This window comes from Salvelinus fontinalis, chromosome 6 (genome assembly GCF_029448725.1).
Source record: "Salvelinus fontinalis isolate EN_2023a chromosome 6, ASM2944872v1, whole genome shotgun sequence".
Classification (NCBI taxonomy): domain Eukaryota; kingdom Metazoa; phylum Chordata; class Actinopteri; order Salmoniformes; family Salmonidae; genus Salvelinus; species Salvelinus fontinalis.
In genome coordinates this window covers 48,763,078-48,778,971 of record NC_074670.1, presented here as the reverse complement: position 1 = coordinate 48,778,971, position 15,894 = coordinate 48,763,078, and the positions used below count along the sequence as shown (strand labels likewise).

Genomic DNA, 15,894 nt, shown 5'->3' with positions numbered 1-15,894 from the left:
CCCAGCGTCGTTCGGGTTAGGGTTTGGCCGGAGTAGGTTATCATTGTAAATAAGAATTTGTTCTTAACTGACTTTCCTAGTTAAATAAATGTTAAATAAAAAAGATTATAAAGACCGTGTCACTTACACCGCAGGCCACGTAGGCGTGAAAGAGAAACGCTTTGTTTCGGACCCATTTTTCTTTGGCTGCTATGACAGACCCTGCTGGTTTTCTGTTCTACCTGACAATTAATTTCACCCACTTGGTGTCCCATGTCTAAATCAGTCCCTGATAAGAGGGGAAGAAGGAAAAGGAGCAATGGAACAGGCTTCGAGGTCAAGATTTTAATTTGTGTGGTGTAGGCTTTAACCATTTTGTTTTCCCCCAGTCGAGTTCCTCCTCTCTGCTCCCCAGTGACATCGTGCGCGGCGCGTGGTTCTGAAAGGAAAGCTGTGCTGAAAGAATAGCGCTCGCCAGTCAGAAGGCGACGCGCACAGGCCATATTGAAATGGGCGACTACTCGAGGCTATATGAAATAGGCCTATAGCAGATAATTAACATAATTGTAAGTGACAGATAGTTTCACAGTGCTCAATTCTATAGAAGCCTTAACGTTTCATGTAGCCTAACACTGACATACGCTATAGGACTATACTCAAAAGTGCATTCACTCGGCTTGCATTATGATGACCATAAAAGTTATATCGGGATAACAACTGTGGAGAAAAAGTGTGTAGGACTATATCAATCATGAAAGTACAAAATAATCCATCACCCCCAAAAATATCCCACTTATTGGCAGTAGTAGCACCTGGAAATTTCGCCTTGATACAACAAACATTCCGCTTATTCCCGTGTGAATGCACCATTCCCCCCGTTGTAAATCAATGACACACCAGCTCTCTGCACTGCAAAGAGAAAGAGAGAGGGAAACTGTGAGCGAGAGAGGGAAGAAGGGAGGGAGACATGGAGAGCGAGGTATAGAGGAGGGTGAAGGAGTGAGCGGGGGGGGGGGGCGATTGGGAAAGAGAGAGAGCCCGCTATCAGAGAGGCGGAGTCTGAGCGGAAGAGTTACCGAGGGTGGGAGAGAGACAGTTCTGCTGAGACTTGTTCCTGCTGCTCCTGGTCGCTGTCAGTATTACAGCGGAGTTCAGAGCTACCGGGGGTCCCGTGGATAATTAGGCTACTCTACAGTCTGACCGAAAAAAACCGTCTAACTGACAACAGCAGCAGAAACTTCCCACCCTAAACCTCTGTCTTCCCCAGGAGCTGGACACAAGCTAATTGAGGTAGGTGGATGGAAGAGCGGGATGTGTTTGTGAGCTAGGACCGGTGTAGACAGATTTGTATGCATATGATAAGGACAGGGAGAGAGTTATGTAGTCTATATATTTCTGGTTCACTCCCGGTTTGGTAAAAGGAGACGAGAGAGGCGCGCGCTCCAAGTAGACGGCAATTGCCTGTTTATACCGTCTGAGAGCCTCGCGAGCTAATCGGTTTCCCGTGCTCCATCTGCCACGGTGTGCAAATGCGATATGTCTCCAAATGTTTATAATCAGCTTAGGAGGAGCAGCAATTTCATAAGAGGCAATCTCCGGTATTTACTCAATCAAATTAATCCAATCGAATAGATTGAATAACATCATGTTCTTGTCCATTTTGATACTGACATATTTACATTATTAAATACATTTTCAATCCATGACAAAGTGCAGGTGAATTAACCTACATGTAGGCGCGTACTTGTATGAACAATTATGCCTAGTCCACCTTATGCGCATCAAGGCAGCAGGCTCATGTAACTCCCTTGCTGTCTTAATTTCTCTCGTCCTCAATGTCACTTTCTCTCTCATTTTCTCTTTCCCCTTCTCTCTTTTTTTCAGACGATGCTTTTCTGTCTGCTGCCTTTCGCGGCTCTCTTGCTGCGTGCGGAGGGCAGGCGCGGGGGAACCGTGGTTGGTAACAAAAACATTGGCCACGCGTTGGACAACGACAAATGGCTCAGCACCGTGTCTCAATACGACAAGGACAAATATTGGAACAAATTCAGAGATGTGAGTTTATAATTACTGTGTTTTTCGCAACTTTCCTCACAAATTGGCAATTGTGACGACTGTTGTAGCCCAGAACAATGTTGGAAAGACTGGCTGACCACGAGGCCATGCCTTGTTGTTGCAGTCCTAGTAATGGTTGGGTGATTTGACTGACGCAGATGTGTATGCAGCCCCGTCCTTGACACACCCTTACAGTAGGTACGTGAGTGAGAGTCCCAGCCAGGCAGGCAGCGGCCTTAATCCAATGTGTGGGCACTCAGCAGGTAGAGCAGCTTAGAGTGGAGCTCATGTGCTGTGAACGAACGGCTCACTCAGTAAGGCACTGAGGCACATCGAGAGAGAGTGTGTGTGAGAGAGAGAGAGTGTATGTGTGTAGGAGAGAGGAGAGACAGATACAGTATGGACATTCAGGGCCAGGCATAAGCCTCTCCCCTGCATGGCAAAATGTGTAGAATTGCAGGAAATTAACTCTATAATGTCATTTTTCTCTTCCCTGCTTAGATACCAAAATACCTATTGAGATATTGAGGCTAGGGACACGCCATATTGAGGTACCATGCAGGCTAGGGACACGCCATATTGAGATACCATGCAGGCTAGGGACACGTCTATTGAGATACCATGCAGGCTAGGGACACACCATATTGAGATACCATGCAGGCTAGGGACACGTCTATTGAGATACCATGCAGGCTAGGGACACGCCTATTGAGGTACCATGCAGGCTAGGGACACGCCTATTGAGATACCATGCAGGCTAGGGACACACCATATTGAGATACCATGCAGGCTAGGGACACACCATATTGAGGTACCATGCAGGCTAGGGACACGCCTATTGAGATACCATGCAGGCTAGGGACACGCCTATTGAGATACCATGCAGGCTAGGGACACGCCTATTGAGGTACCATGCAGGCTAGGGACACGCCTATTGAGGTACCATGCAGGCTAGGGACACGTCTATTGAGGTACCATGCAGGCTAGGGACACGCCTATTGAGGTACCATGCAGGCTAGGGACACGTCTATTGAGGTACCATGCAGGCTATAGACACGTCTATTGAGGTACCATGCAGGCTAGGGACACGCCTATTGAGGTACCATGCAGGCTATAGACACGCCTATTGAGGTACCATGCAGGCTAGGGACACGTCTATTGAGATACCATGCAGGCTAGGGACACGTCTATTGAGGTACCATGCAGGCTAGGGACACGTCTATTGAGGTACCATGCAGGCTAGGGACACGCCTATTGAGGTACCATGCAGGCTAGGGACACGTCTATTGAGGTACCATGCAGGCTAGGGACACGTCTATTGAGGTACCATGCAGGCTAGGGACACGTCTATTGAGGTACCATGCAGGCTAGGGACACGTCTATTGAGGTACCATGCAGGCTATAGACACGTCTATTGAGGTACCATGCAGGCTAGGGACACGTCTATTGAGATACCATGCAGGCTAGGGACACGTCTATTGAGATACCATGCAGACTAGGGACACGTCTATTGAGATACCATGCAGGCTAGGGACACGCCTATTGAGATACCATGCAGGCTTGGGACACGCCATATTGAGGTACCATGCAGGCTAGGGACACGCCTATTGAGGTACCATGCAGGCTATAGACACGTCTATTGAGATACCATGCAGGCTAGGGACACGCCTATTGAGATACCATGCAGGCTAGGGACACGTCTATTGAGATACCATGCAGGCTAGGGACACGCCTATTGAGATACCATGCAGGCTAGGGACACGCCATATTGAGGTACCATGCAGGCTAGGGACACGCCTATTGAGGTACCATGCAGGCTAGGGACACACCATATTGAGGTACCATGCAGGCTAGGGACACGCCTATTGAGGTACCATGCAGGCTAGGGACACGCCTATTGAGATACCATGCAGGCTAGGGACACGTCTATTGAGATACCATGCAGGCTAGGGACACGCCTATTGAGATACCATGCAGGCTAGGGACACGCCTATTGAGGTACCATGCAGGCTAGGGACACGCCTATTGAGATACCATGCAGGCTAGGGACACGCCTATTGATATAGCATGTGATTCACTGGAACCATAGCCCTCATTAGGGCCTGCTCACCCTCAAAACACCCCTGACATCATTCTGACACCACTGCTGGGTTCTGTAATCGGAGGAACACAATGGTTTAGGGGACGTCTCAAATGCACCCTATTCCGTATATTGTGCACTACTTTTGACCAGGTTCCATAGGGCTACAGGGAATAGGGGGCCATCATGTGGGATGCATAGCCTCTTGTGTGTTTTCTCTAAAGTATGAGGGATCGATTTTGAAGTGGGCAATGGTCTTTTTCTGTTAGCAGCTGCCTCAGCTAGCCGTGCCAGGATGGTTATTGTGTAATAGGGCATGCAGCAGTGAGAGGGTTTACATTAACATAAGCTAACCTTCTCTTGACTGGAGTCAGTGATGTGGGGGCTAGGATTGACCCTGGCCCTGCATTGTTCTTCATTGGAGTGGTGACGTGAGACCTAGCCACAACGCAGCATGTAAATGGCCTTAAGCGAGGCAGCTGCAGCGCGAGCCAGAGCAAGCGTTCGCAAAATCCCTTAAAGCCTTTATGGTATGTGGGGGGGGGCTGCCCACACACCTCCCGCTCCATGGTCTTCAATGCAAATTAAACTCATTAGGTGGAAGCTGCTCGCTGTCTCGGAGAAGAGGAGAGGGGGGCGAGGGATGGAGGAGGAGGAGTGTATATTGGAAAGGGTGTGACATTTTGGTTTAATATTTGATGTTGTGTTTCCCGGCCTGAGAGGTCAGCACTATGGTGTGTGTGTCTGCAGACACATACCTGCAGGTCATAAGGCTCTTTCTAGCCACTCAAGTCATAAATTATTCTTCCCCTCTCTTTTCTCTCCCACTCTCTCCCTTACCTCTCTCCATACCTCCCACTCTTTCTCTTTCCCTTGAACAACTTTGCTATTGCTGGCCTCACTCCCTTTACTTCTGTGTCATCCAGTCTCTTACCTCTTGCCCCATTTTGGCTCATTTACTCTCCTAACGTCTGTGTTTCTCTCTCTCTCCCTCCCCCCTTTTCTTTGCTCTCTCATCCCTTTCTCTCAGCCCGTCAATTCGTCAATCTTTTCTCCTCTCTTTCTCTTTTCACTCATTCGTTGTCCTCTCACTCTCTCAATTCAATTCAAGGGGCTTTATTGGCATGGGAAACATATTTTACATTGCCAAAGCAAGTGAAGTCAAAAGTGAACAGTAAATATTACTCACACAAGTTCCAAAAGAATGAAGACATTTCAAATGTCATATTATGTCTATATACAGTGTTGAAACGATGTGCAAATAGTTAAAGTAAAAAAGGGAAAATAAATAGACATAAATATGGGTTGTATTTACAATGGTGTTTGTTCTTCACTGGTTGCCCTTGTGGCAACAGGTCACAAATCTTGCTGGTGTGATGGCACACAGTGGTTTTTCACCCAGTAGATATGGGAGTTTATCAAAATTGGATTTGTTGTCAAATCAAATTTTATTGGTCACATACACATAGTTAGCAGATGTTATTGCGAGTGTAGCGAAATGCTTGTGCTTACAGTTCCGACAGTGCAGCAATAAATAACAAGTAACATCTAACAAATACCTAATACACACAAATCTAAGTAAGGAATGGAATAAGAATATATAAATATATGGATGAGCAATGACAGAGCAGCATAGGCTAAGATGCAATATATAGTATAGAATACTGTATATACAGTACATATGAGATGAGTAATGCAAGATATGTAAACATTATTTAAGTGGCATTATTAAAGTGACTTCCATTTATTAAAGTGGCCAATGATTTCAACTCTGTATGTAGGCAGCAGCCTCTCTGTGCTAGTGATGGCTATTTAACAGTCTGTTGGCCTTGAGATAGAAGCTGTTTTTCAGTCTCTCGGTCCCAGCTTTGATGCACCTGTACTGACCTTTCGAATTCTTTGTGGGTCTGTGTTATCTAAGGGAAATATGTGTCTAATATGGTCATACTTCTCTCTCTCCACCTCCTTCCCTCTCTCTCTCTGTCTGTAGGACACTGGATGATAGTGATGTGCGGTTCGCGAACCATTTGTTCATTTTGAACTAATCTTTTTACTGACTCGAGAGTCATCCCGGAAAAATTGGTTCTGTGATGGTTCCCAGAACATCCATTCATCATAACACAAAAACTGTCCAGTCGTGGTGATGATTATAGAATGTTTGTATAAAACTGATGTCGCAAGAACCTTCCTGGAACACATTTAATCTTTTTTTTTTTTAAAGGATCCCAGAATGTTTCATTAGGTTGTGGGAACAGTCTGGTGGGAACATTGTGAGGACATCACAAAAGATAGGTTCTCAAAACCCCAAAATATCCAGTTGTCTGGATGATTATACAATGTTTCTTTTAGGGTGCAAAGACATTCATCTGGTCTTACAAGAACGTTCCCAGAACACATTTAGTCTATTCTTTAAAGGTTCCCAAAACGTTTCCTTAGGTTGTGGGAACAGTGTGGCGACATTGTAAGAGATAGTTTCCCAAAACGCAAAATATGCTCACTTCTGATGACGTTCATACAGTGTTTAAGTTAGTTTACACAGGTCATTCCCTTAAGGTTGTAAGAATGCAGTAAGTCTGTTTTTATATATCCAGTCAGAAATACAGAATTTAGACTAACTGTAAAACATAAAACATTGTGTAAAAATTGACTGGATACCTTGTAAATATGGGCCTAGAAGTATGCAGCACATAGAGGATGGGTGAAGGGATGGTGAATAACCCACTTTCCAGTATTTCCCTGGGTTATTTATGTCTAAGAAAGCTAAAAAGGAAGCATGCAATTCCTGATTGACCATACTGCCATGGCTATATACTGCCAAAAGATAAAGAAGGAGAGCTTCCCTGGTGGTGCAGAGGATAAAAGACCTGGCATGGGAACCAAACATTGGAGGTTCATGCCCTACATGTGAATATTATCAATAAAACATCTGCTTGTGTTTGTAGGATTTAAATGCTGTTCAAAAGTCCAATTAATTCAATTACAGTACCTTCAGAAAGTACTAACACCCCTTGACTTTTTCCAGATTTTGTTGTGTTACAAAGCGGTATTAAAATGGATTTAATTGTATTTTTTTTGTCAACGATCTACAAAAAAATAGTCTGTAATGTCAAAGTGGAAGATACATTCTAGTATAAAAAAAAAAGGGAAAATAAAACACTAATATATCTTGATTAGAAAAGGATTCAACACCTGAGTCAATACATGTTGGAATCACTTCTGGCACGATTACAGCTGTGAGTCTTTAAGAGCTTTACACACCTTGATTGTACATTATTAGCCCATTATTCTTCAAAAAATTCTTCAATTTTTGCATGACACAAGTAATTTTTCCAGCAATTGTTTACAAACAGATTATTTCACTTATAATTCACTATATCACAATTCCAATGGGTCATAAGTTTACCTACACTAAGTTGACGGGGCCTTAAACAGCTTGGAAAATTCCAGAAAATTATGTCATGGCTTTAGAAGCTTCTGTAGGCTAATTGACATCATTTGAGTCAATTGGAGGTATACCTGTGGATGTATTTCAAGGCCTACCTTCAAACTCAGTGCCTTTTTGCTTGACATCATGGGAAAATCAAAAGAAATCAGCCAAGACTTCAGAAAAGAAATTGTAGCCCTCCACAAGTCTGGTTCATCCTTGGGAGCAATTTCCAAGTGCCTGAAGGTACCCCGTTCATCTGTACAAACAATAGTACATTATTAGCCCATTGTTCTTCAAATAATTCTTCAACCTCTGTCAAGTTGGTTGTTGATCATTGCTAGACAGCCATTTTCAAGTCTTGCCATAGATTTTCAAGACGATTTAAGACAAAACTAACCAGGCCACTTGGTAAGCAACTCCAGTGTATATTTGGCATCGGATTTTAGGTTTTTGACTTGCTGAAAGGGGGATTTATCTCCCAGTGTCTGTTAGAAAGCAGACAACCAGGTTTTCCTCTAGGATTTTGCCTGTGCTTGGCTCTTACGTTTCTTTTTATCCCAAAAACTCCCTAGCCCTTGCCAACGACAAGCATACCCATAACATGATGCAGCCACCACCATGCTCGAAAATATGAAGAGTGGTACTGAGTGATGTGTTGTGTTGGATTTGTCCCAAACATAACGCTTTGTATTCAGGACCAAAAAAAAAAGATTTCTTTGCCCCATTTTTTTTGCAGTATTACTTTATTGCAAACAGGATACATGTTTCCGAGAAAAAAAATTCTGTACAGGCTTCCTTATTTCCCCCTGTCATGCAGGTTAGTATTGTGGACTAACTACAATGTTTTTGATCCATCCTCAGTTTTCTCCTATCACAGCCACTAAACTCTGTAATGGATTTAAAATCACCATTGGCCTCATGGTGGAATCAATGAGCGGTTTCCTTCTTCTCTGGCAACTGAGTTAGGAAAATACACCTGTATCTTTGTAGTGCCTGGGTGTATTGATACACTTACCAAAGTGTAATTAATAACTTCACAATGCTTAAAGGGATATTCAGTATCTTTTTCTTTTTTACCCATCTATCAATAGGTGTCCTTCTTTGCGAGGCATTGGAAATCATCCCTGGTAGTCGTGGTTGAATCTATGTTTGAAATTCACTGCTCAACTGAGGGACCTTACAATTATCTGTATGTGTGGAGTACAAAGCTTAGGTAGTCATTCAAAAATCATGCTGTGACATTATGGGGTATTGTGTGTAGATCAGTGACACAAAATCTAAATGTTATCCATTTTAAATTCAGGCTGTAACACAACAAAATGTGGAAAAAATCAAGGGGTTGAGAATACTTTCTGAAGGCGCTGTATATGCAGATAGTCAACATATGAAGTGTACAAAAATATGCTTGTGTTTGTGTGATTAAATGATTTTCAGATGTCTTAGGAATGAAATTAAAATGCCGTGTGTCTCCATATCACCATATGGTTCCAATCGTTTTTCCAATTAGAGGGTGGTGCTGGAGCCCACCCAGAGAACATTATTTTGTGTGGAGGTGCTGACTAACGGCGAATAAACTGTAAGCTATAAAAAATACATAAAGAGAGTCGCACACTCTCTATATATATAAACTGCCAGTCATTTCTGCATCGCTGTGCCTTCAAGGTCTTCAATCGTTTTTCCACCATACATTTGTCCCCATTGGGGATTTTAGAAACACTTAAAATAAGGTCTGTTTCGTCTAGGCTTACCCTGGTGTGACGTTTGGTAACCATGTAAATCTCTCTCGGACAAGATTTTGTCAATATATTTGGCTCTATTTACTCTCAGATTCGAAAATGCTAATTAGCATCAAAGTAGACATAATGCAAAACTACAAATCCCTGCAAGCTCCCGCTCTCTAGCTGAAACCTTTGCTAACAGGTATTGTGTAAATTTAAAACTTGCACGAGCCAGTTCCCAGCATTGTCAATGTTTAAAGAATAGTAGCCAATTTATTCATCACTACATTTAGCTAACATTAGTTAATTCAGAGATTCTTCCCTTTGCCTCGATTCGGCAGCCTCGTCCAGATAATCATGGCATTTGTAGTTCTTTATGATAGCCACATTAGCAGATAATTAACATTAATTTTTTTGGGTGGTAAATACAGGTGAATGTATTGATAAAAGTATCCTTGTCCTTGAGAGATATACACCGTTGTCACGCCAGGGTAAGCCTACACGAAACACAGCCCTTATTTGATATGCTTCTAATATCCCCTATGGGAAATTGAATGGTGGAAAAAACGATTTGAACCATTTCCCTGTTTGATAGTTTTTATGGGTATTATGACTCATACTGATATGACTGATACTGTGGTACTCTATTCAATCTGGAGATAAACATAATGGGGATGTATTCCAATCTGCTTTCTTGTTGACAATGTTGTGGTAATATTAGGTAAAACTTAAATAGAACATTTTCTAAATGTTCTTGAAATGTTCTAAGGACTTTCAAGACGAGGTAAAATGTACAGGACCAGTCAAAAGTTTGGAAGGTTTTCAATTTTTATTTTTTTACTGTTTTATACATTGTAGAATAATAGTGAAGACATCACAACTATGAAATATGGAATTATGTAGTAACCAGAAAAGTTTTAAACAAATCAAAAGATATTATATTTTAGATTTCTCAAAGAAGCCACCCTTTGCCTTGACAGCTTTGCACACTTTTGGCATTTTCTCAACCAGCTTCATGACAAATCTTTTCCAACAGGCTTGAAGGAATTCCCACATATGCTATGGACTTGTTGGCTGCTTTTCCTTCAATCTGCGGTCCAACTCATCTCAAACCATTCCAATTGGGTTGAGGTTGGGTGATTGTGGAGGCCAGGTCATCTGATGCAGCACTCCATCACTCCCCTTCTTGGTCAAATAGCCCTTACACATCCTGGAAGTGTTTTGAGTCATTGTCGTGTTGAGAAACAAATTATAGTCCCACTAAGCGCAAACCAGATGGGATGGTGTATCGCTGCAGAATGCTGTGGTAGCCATGCTGGTTGTGTGCCTTGGATTCTAAAGAAATCACTGACAGTGTCACCAGCAAAGCACCATCACACCTCCTCCTCCATGCGTCACGGTGGAAACCACACATGCAGAGATCATCCGTTCACCTACTCAATCTCACAAAGACACGGCAGTTGGAACAAAAAATGTCAAATTTGGACTCATCAAACCAAAGGACAGATTTACACCGGTCTAATGTCAATTGCGCGTGTTTCTTGGCCCAAGCACGTCTCTTCTTCTTATTGGTGTACTTTCGTAGTGGTTTCTTTGCAGCAATTCAACCATGAAGTCCTGATTCAAGCAGTCTCAAATCAAATCAAAGTGTATTTGTCACGTGCGCCAAATACAACAGGTATGTAGACCTTACAGTGAAATGCTCACTTACAGGCTCTAACCAATAGTGCAAAAAAAGGTATTAGGTGAACAATAGGTAGGTAAAGAAATAAAACAACGGTAAAAAGACAGGCTATATACAGTAGCGAGGCTGTATACAGTAGCGAGGCTACATACAGACACCGGTTTGTCAGGCTGATTGAGGTAGTATGTACATGTAGATATGGTTAAAGTGACTATGCATATATGATGAACAGAGAGTAGCAGTAGCGTAAAAGAGGGGTTGGCGGGTGATGGGTGGGACACAATGCAGATAGCCCGGTTAGCCAATGTGCGGGAGCACTGGTTGGTCGGCCCAATTGAGGTAGTATGTACATGAACAGTTGATGTTGAGATGTGTCTGTTACTTGAACTCAGTGAAGCATTTATTTGGTCTGCAATCTGAGGTGCAGTTAACTTTAATGAACTTATCCTCTGCAGCAGAGGTAACTCTGGGTCTTCCTTTCCAGTGGCGGTCCTCATGGGAACAAGTTTCATCATGGCGCTTGATGGTTTTTGCGACTGTACTTAAAACTTTAAAAGTAATTGAAATTTTCCAAATTGACTGACCTTCATGTCTTAAAGTAATGATGGACTGTTGTTTCTATTTGTTTTTTTTAGCTGTTCTTTCCATAATATGGACTTGGTCTTTTACCAAATAGGGCTATCTTCTGTATACAACCCCTACCTTGTCACAACAGAACTGATTGGCTCAAACACATTAAGAAGGAAAGAAATTCCACAAATTAACATTTAACAAGGCACACCTGTTCATTGAAATGCATTGCAGGGGACTACCTCATGAAGCTGGTTGAGAGAATGCCAAGAGTGTGCAAAGCTGTCACTTTTTTGGTTACTACATGATTCCATATGTGTTATTTCATAGTTTTATTGTTTTCACTATTATTCTACAATATAGAAAATACTTATTAAAAAAATAATAACCCTTGAATGAATAGGTGTCCAAACTTTTGACTGGTACTGTATATTGCATGAACATCAATTAAATATTATGTTAGACCTGAAATAAATATGCTATGAACATCATAACAATGGACTTATTTAATTCTTACAGCATAAAGGGAATGTCCTGTGCAACCGAACTTAAACATTGTATGAATGTCATCACAAATGAGTATATTTTGCGTTTTGGGAACATATCTCCTGTCATGTCCACACAATGTTACCACAACCTAAAGAAATATTCTGGGAACCTTTTAAAGAACAGACAACATTCTGGTAGCGTTCTTTTTGCACCCTAAAAGAAACGTTGTAGAATCACCCGCACAACTGGACAGTTTTTGTGTTTTGGGAACATATCTTTTGTGATGTTCCCAGAATTTTCCCACCAGACTGTTTCCACAACTTAATGAAACATACTTGGAACTTTTAAAGAACAGATTACATGTGTTATAGGAACGTTCTTGCAACATCTGGCAAATGTTTTCTAGAAACATTTTAGTGAATGTTAGAACATTCAAAGGATATTTCATCTCAAATATTTTTGATAAATAAATAGATTTGATCAAAAATATTCTCTGAATGTTTTTGGGATGTTATCATTCTAATGTTAGATAAAATCCTAACTAGAACTTTATGAGAATCTTAGCTAATGTTCTGGGATTGTTCCCGGTTTGCTGAGATGATTCGTTTTTCTGAGTGACTTGTTAATTTTAGTCGTTCGTTTGACCTGTTGGCCCAATTAATTATATTGTTCTTTTGGTGGTCCCTGTGTGCTCTGGGCATTACTGACTCAAATGAATGAAATTGGTCGAAATAATTGTTATTTTGACCGAACGAGACGAAAAAATCAAGAGTCAGTAAAAAGAACCAGACTTCCCATCACTACTAAATGACCCTGTGCCTTCTCAGCCATGTCTACTCCCTCCCTCTCTCCCCCACCCTGACTCTCCTGCCATGTCTCCCCTCTCTGTCTCTGAGCCGACTTGCTCCCCGTTCAATAATGCAGGAGTGCGTTTGTGTGTGAGAGAGCGTTTGTGTATGCACTAGTGGTATGTGTGTGCTGCTGCTATGTATACTAGTATCCCCCTGACTACTAGACACTATGGTACGATGCTGCAGTGTTTATCTCTCTCTGTGTGTGTGTGTGTGTGTGTGTGTGTGTGTGTGTGTGTGTGTGTGTGTGTACTCTCAGGTAAATTATACCGTGGCTCTCCATGAGATCAGACAGATGACTAGGGACAGTGGTGTGTGTAAAAGGTTCCATAACCAACAGGCCTACATTACTCTGTGTGTTATGTTTACTGTATGTGTGAGTGTTGTCAGCAGTAAGATTGCTAGCGCAGCACTCTGTTGGGACTGGGGTCTGGTTTCGGGGGTGGAGAGTCAGAGTGGTAGGGGGGGTTGAGCTGAAGACAACTGGAGAGGACGGTATACAAGGTATTTGAACTGCTGCCAATTATCTGTCCGTCTATCTGTTTGTCCAGCTGTCTAGCTGTTGTTTACTATACCGTAGCTGTTCCTAGAATCCAGATCTCGAACCTCTCCAGCTAGACCTGCGTTTCCCAAACTTGGTCCTCGGGACCCCAAGGGGGGCACGTTTTGGTTTTTGCTCTAACACTACACGGGGTGATTTTAAAATGATCAACGCTTCATCATTAATTTATTATTTCTTTCTTCCTTGGACACTGTGTTAACAAACCACCAAACGAGCTTCAATGCCACACAACACTCCTTCCGTGGCCTTCTCTTAAATGCTACTAAAACTAAATGCATGCTCTTCAACCGATTGCTGCCCGCCTAGCATCACTACTCTGGACGTTTCTGACTTAGTGTCACGATCGTTATAATGAGTGGATCAAGATGCAGCGTGGTATGGTTCCATCCTCTTTATTTTGAAGTGAAACAATAAAGCGCAAAACGAAATGCGAAGCTAATGTAGTGCTCGCAGGCAACTATACATAGACAAGATCCCACAAAGCACAATGGGGAAATGGCTGCCTAAATATGATCCCCAATCAGAGACAACGATAAACAGCTGCATCTGATTGGGACCCATACCAGGCCAACATAGATAATTAGTCACCTAGATAACCCACCCTAGTCACACCCCGACATAACCAACATAGAGAATAAAAAGCTCTCTATGGTCAGGGCGTGACATCACCCCCCCAAAGGTGCGGACTCCGACCGCAAAACCTGACTCAATAGCGGAGGGTCCGTGTGGGCATCTACAGTCGGGGGCGGCTCCGGTGTGGGGTGAAGTACCCACTCCGCTCGCAGATACGTCATCTTGTGCGGGGATCGTCGCTGGAAGCTCCGGACCGTGGATCAAAACTATAGTTTTGGCAAGTCGGTTAGGACATCTACTTTGTGCATGACACAAGTAATTTTTCCAGCAATTGTTTACAAACAGATTATTTCACTTATAATTTACTGTATCACAATTCCAGTGGGTCAGAAGTTTACCTACACTAAGTTGACGGTGCCTTAAACAGCTTGGAAAATTCCAGAAAATGATGTCATGGCTTTAGAAGCTTCTGTAGGCTAATTGACATCATTTGAGTCAATTGGAGGTATACCTGTGGATGTATTTCAAGGCCTACCTTCAAACTCAGTGCCTTTTTGCTTGACATCATGGGAAAATCAAAAGAAATCAGCCAAGACCTCAGAAAAGAAATTGTAGCCCTCCACAAGTCTGGTTCATCCTTGGGAGCAATTTCCAAGTGCCTGAAGGTACCCCGTTCATCTGTACAAACAATAGTACGTAAGTTTAAACACCATGGGACCACGCAGCCGTCATACCACTCAGGAAGGAGACGTGTTCTGTCTCCTAGAGATGAACGTACTTTGGTGCGAAAAGTGCAAATCAATCCCAGAACAACAGCAAAGGACCTTGTGAAGATGCTGGAGGAAACAGGTACAAAAGTATCTATAGCCACAGTAAAACAAGTCCTCTATCGACATAACCTGAAAGGCTGCTCAGCAAGGAAGTAGCCACTGCTCCAAACCCGCCATAAAAAAGCCAGACCACGGTTTGCAACTGCACATGGGGACAAAGGTCGTACTTTTTGGAGAAATGTTCTCTGGTCTGATGAAACAAAAATACAACTGTTTGGCCATAATGAACATCGTTATGTTTGGAGGTAAAATGAGGAGGCTTACAAGCTGAAGAACACCATCCCAACCATGAAACACGGGGGTGACAGCATCATGTTTTGGGGGTGCTTTTCTGCAGGAGGGACTGGTGCACTTCACAAAATAGATGGCATCATGAGGTAGGAAAAGTATGTGGATATATTGAAGCAACATCTCAAGACATCAGTCAGGAAGTTAACCAGCCTTAATTAAAACGCACCTATGTAATATACCACATCTTCGGTCAGAAATGGATAACACAGACTTAGACACACACGCATACACACGTGCACACACACACACACACACACGCAGATTCACCTTTGAGTTTGTGTTCTGTTGAAGAATGTGTGTGTAGCAGCCCACATATCTTGTGTGTGTGTGCATGTGTCGCAGCCAGTGCTTGTCATCAGTGCTTCTTCATGGTAATGTTGACAGAAAGCCTGTCGTCCCCACTCAAGCGCTCCTCTTTGATCCTGAAGTGGTGGAAAAGTTGTTTTCCGTCATCCAGGCCAATTGTTTGTTTCTCTTCTTTCCCTTCTCCCTCCCTATGTGTCTGTCTGTCTGTCTGTCTGTCTGTCTGTCTGTCTGTCTGTCTGTCTGTCTGTCTGTCTGTCTGAAGTGTTGACAGAGAGAGCACTCCTCTCCTTTGCCTCTGTATGCAGATGTTTAATAATGTGTGTGTGTGTGCTCACACAAAACTGAGTGTGTCTATGTGCATTAGGACTTCTGTTGGCTTTGGCTTCTGTTCACACACCTTGTCAAGACAGCCTGTCTTCCTCAGCTTTCTCATTGTAGCTTCTTTTTCACCTGACAGGGCTCTCAAGGGGCTGCCTGTC

General features: G+C 42.8%; 1 protein-coding gene across 2 annotated transcripts in view; it reads left to right on the top strand.

Moving 5' to 3' along the window:
* Positions 1–1,034: 1,034 nt before the first annotated feature.
* The window catches only part of spock1 (SPARC (osteonectin), cwcv and kazal like domains proteoglycan 1), a 289,083-nt gene continuing 274,223 nt past the window's right edge, over positions 1,035–15,894 (top strand). Inside the window, exons 1-2 of one of the 2 annotated variants that reach the window (XM_055926788.1) lie at positions 1,035–1,269; positions 1,864–2,034. In XM_055926788.1, the coding sequence (XP_055782763.1) occupies positions 1,867–2,034 (168 nt within the window). In that variant the 5' untranslated portion in view covers positions 1,035–1,269; positions 1,864–1,866. The remainder of the gene's footprint in view (positions 1,270–1,863; positions 2,035–15,894) is intronic. The other variant, XM_055926789.1, reaches the window with a different exon arrangement.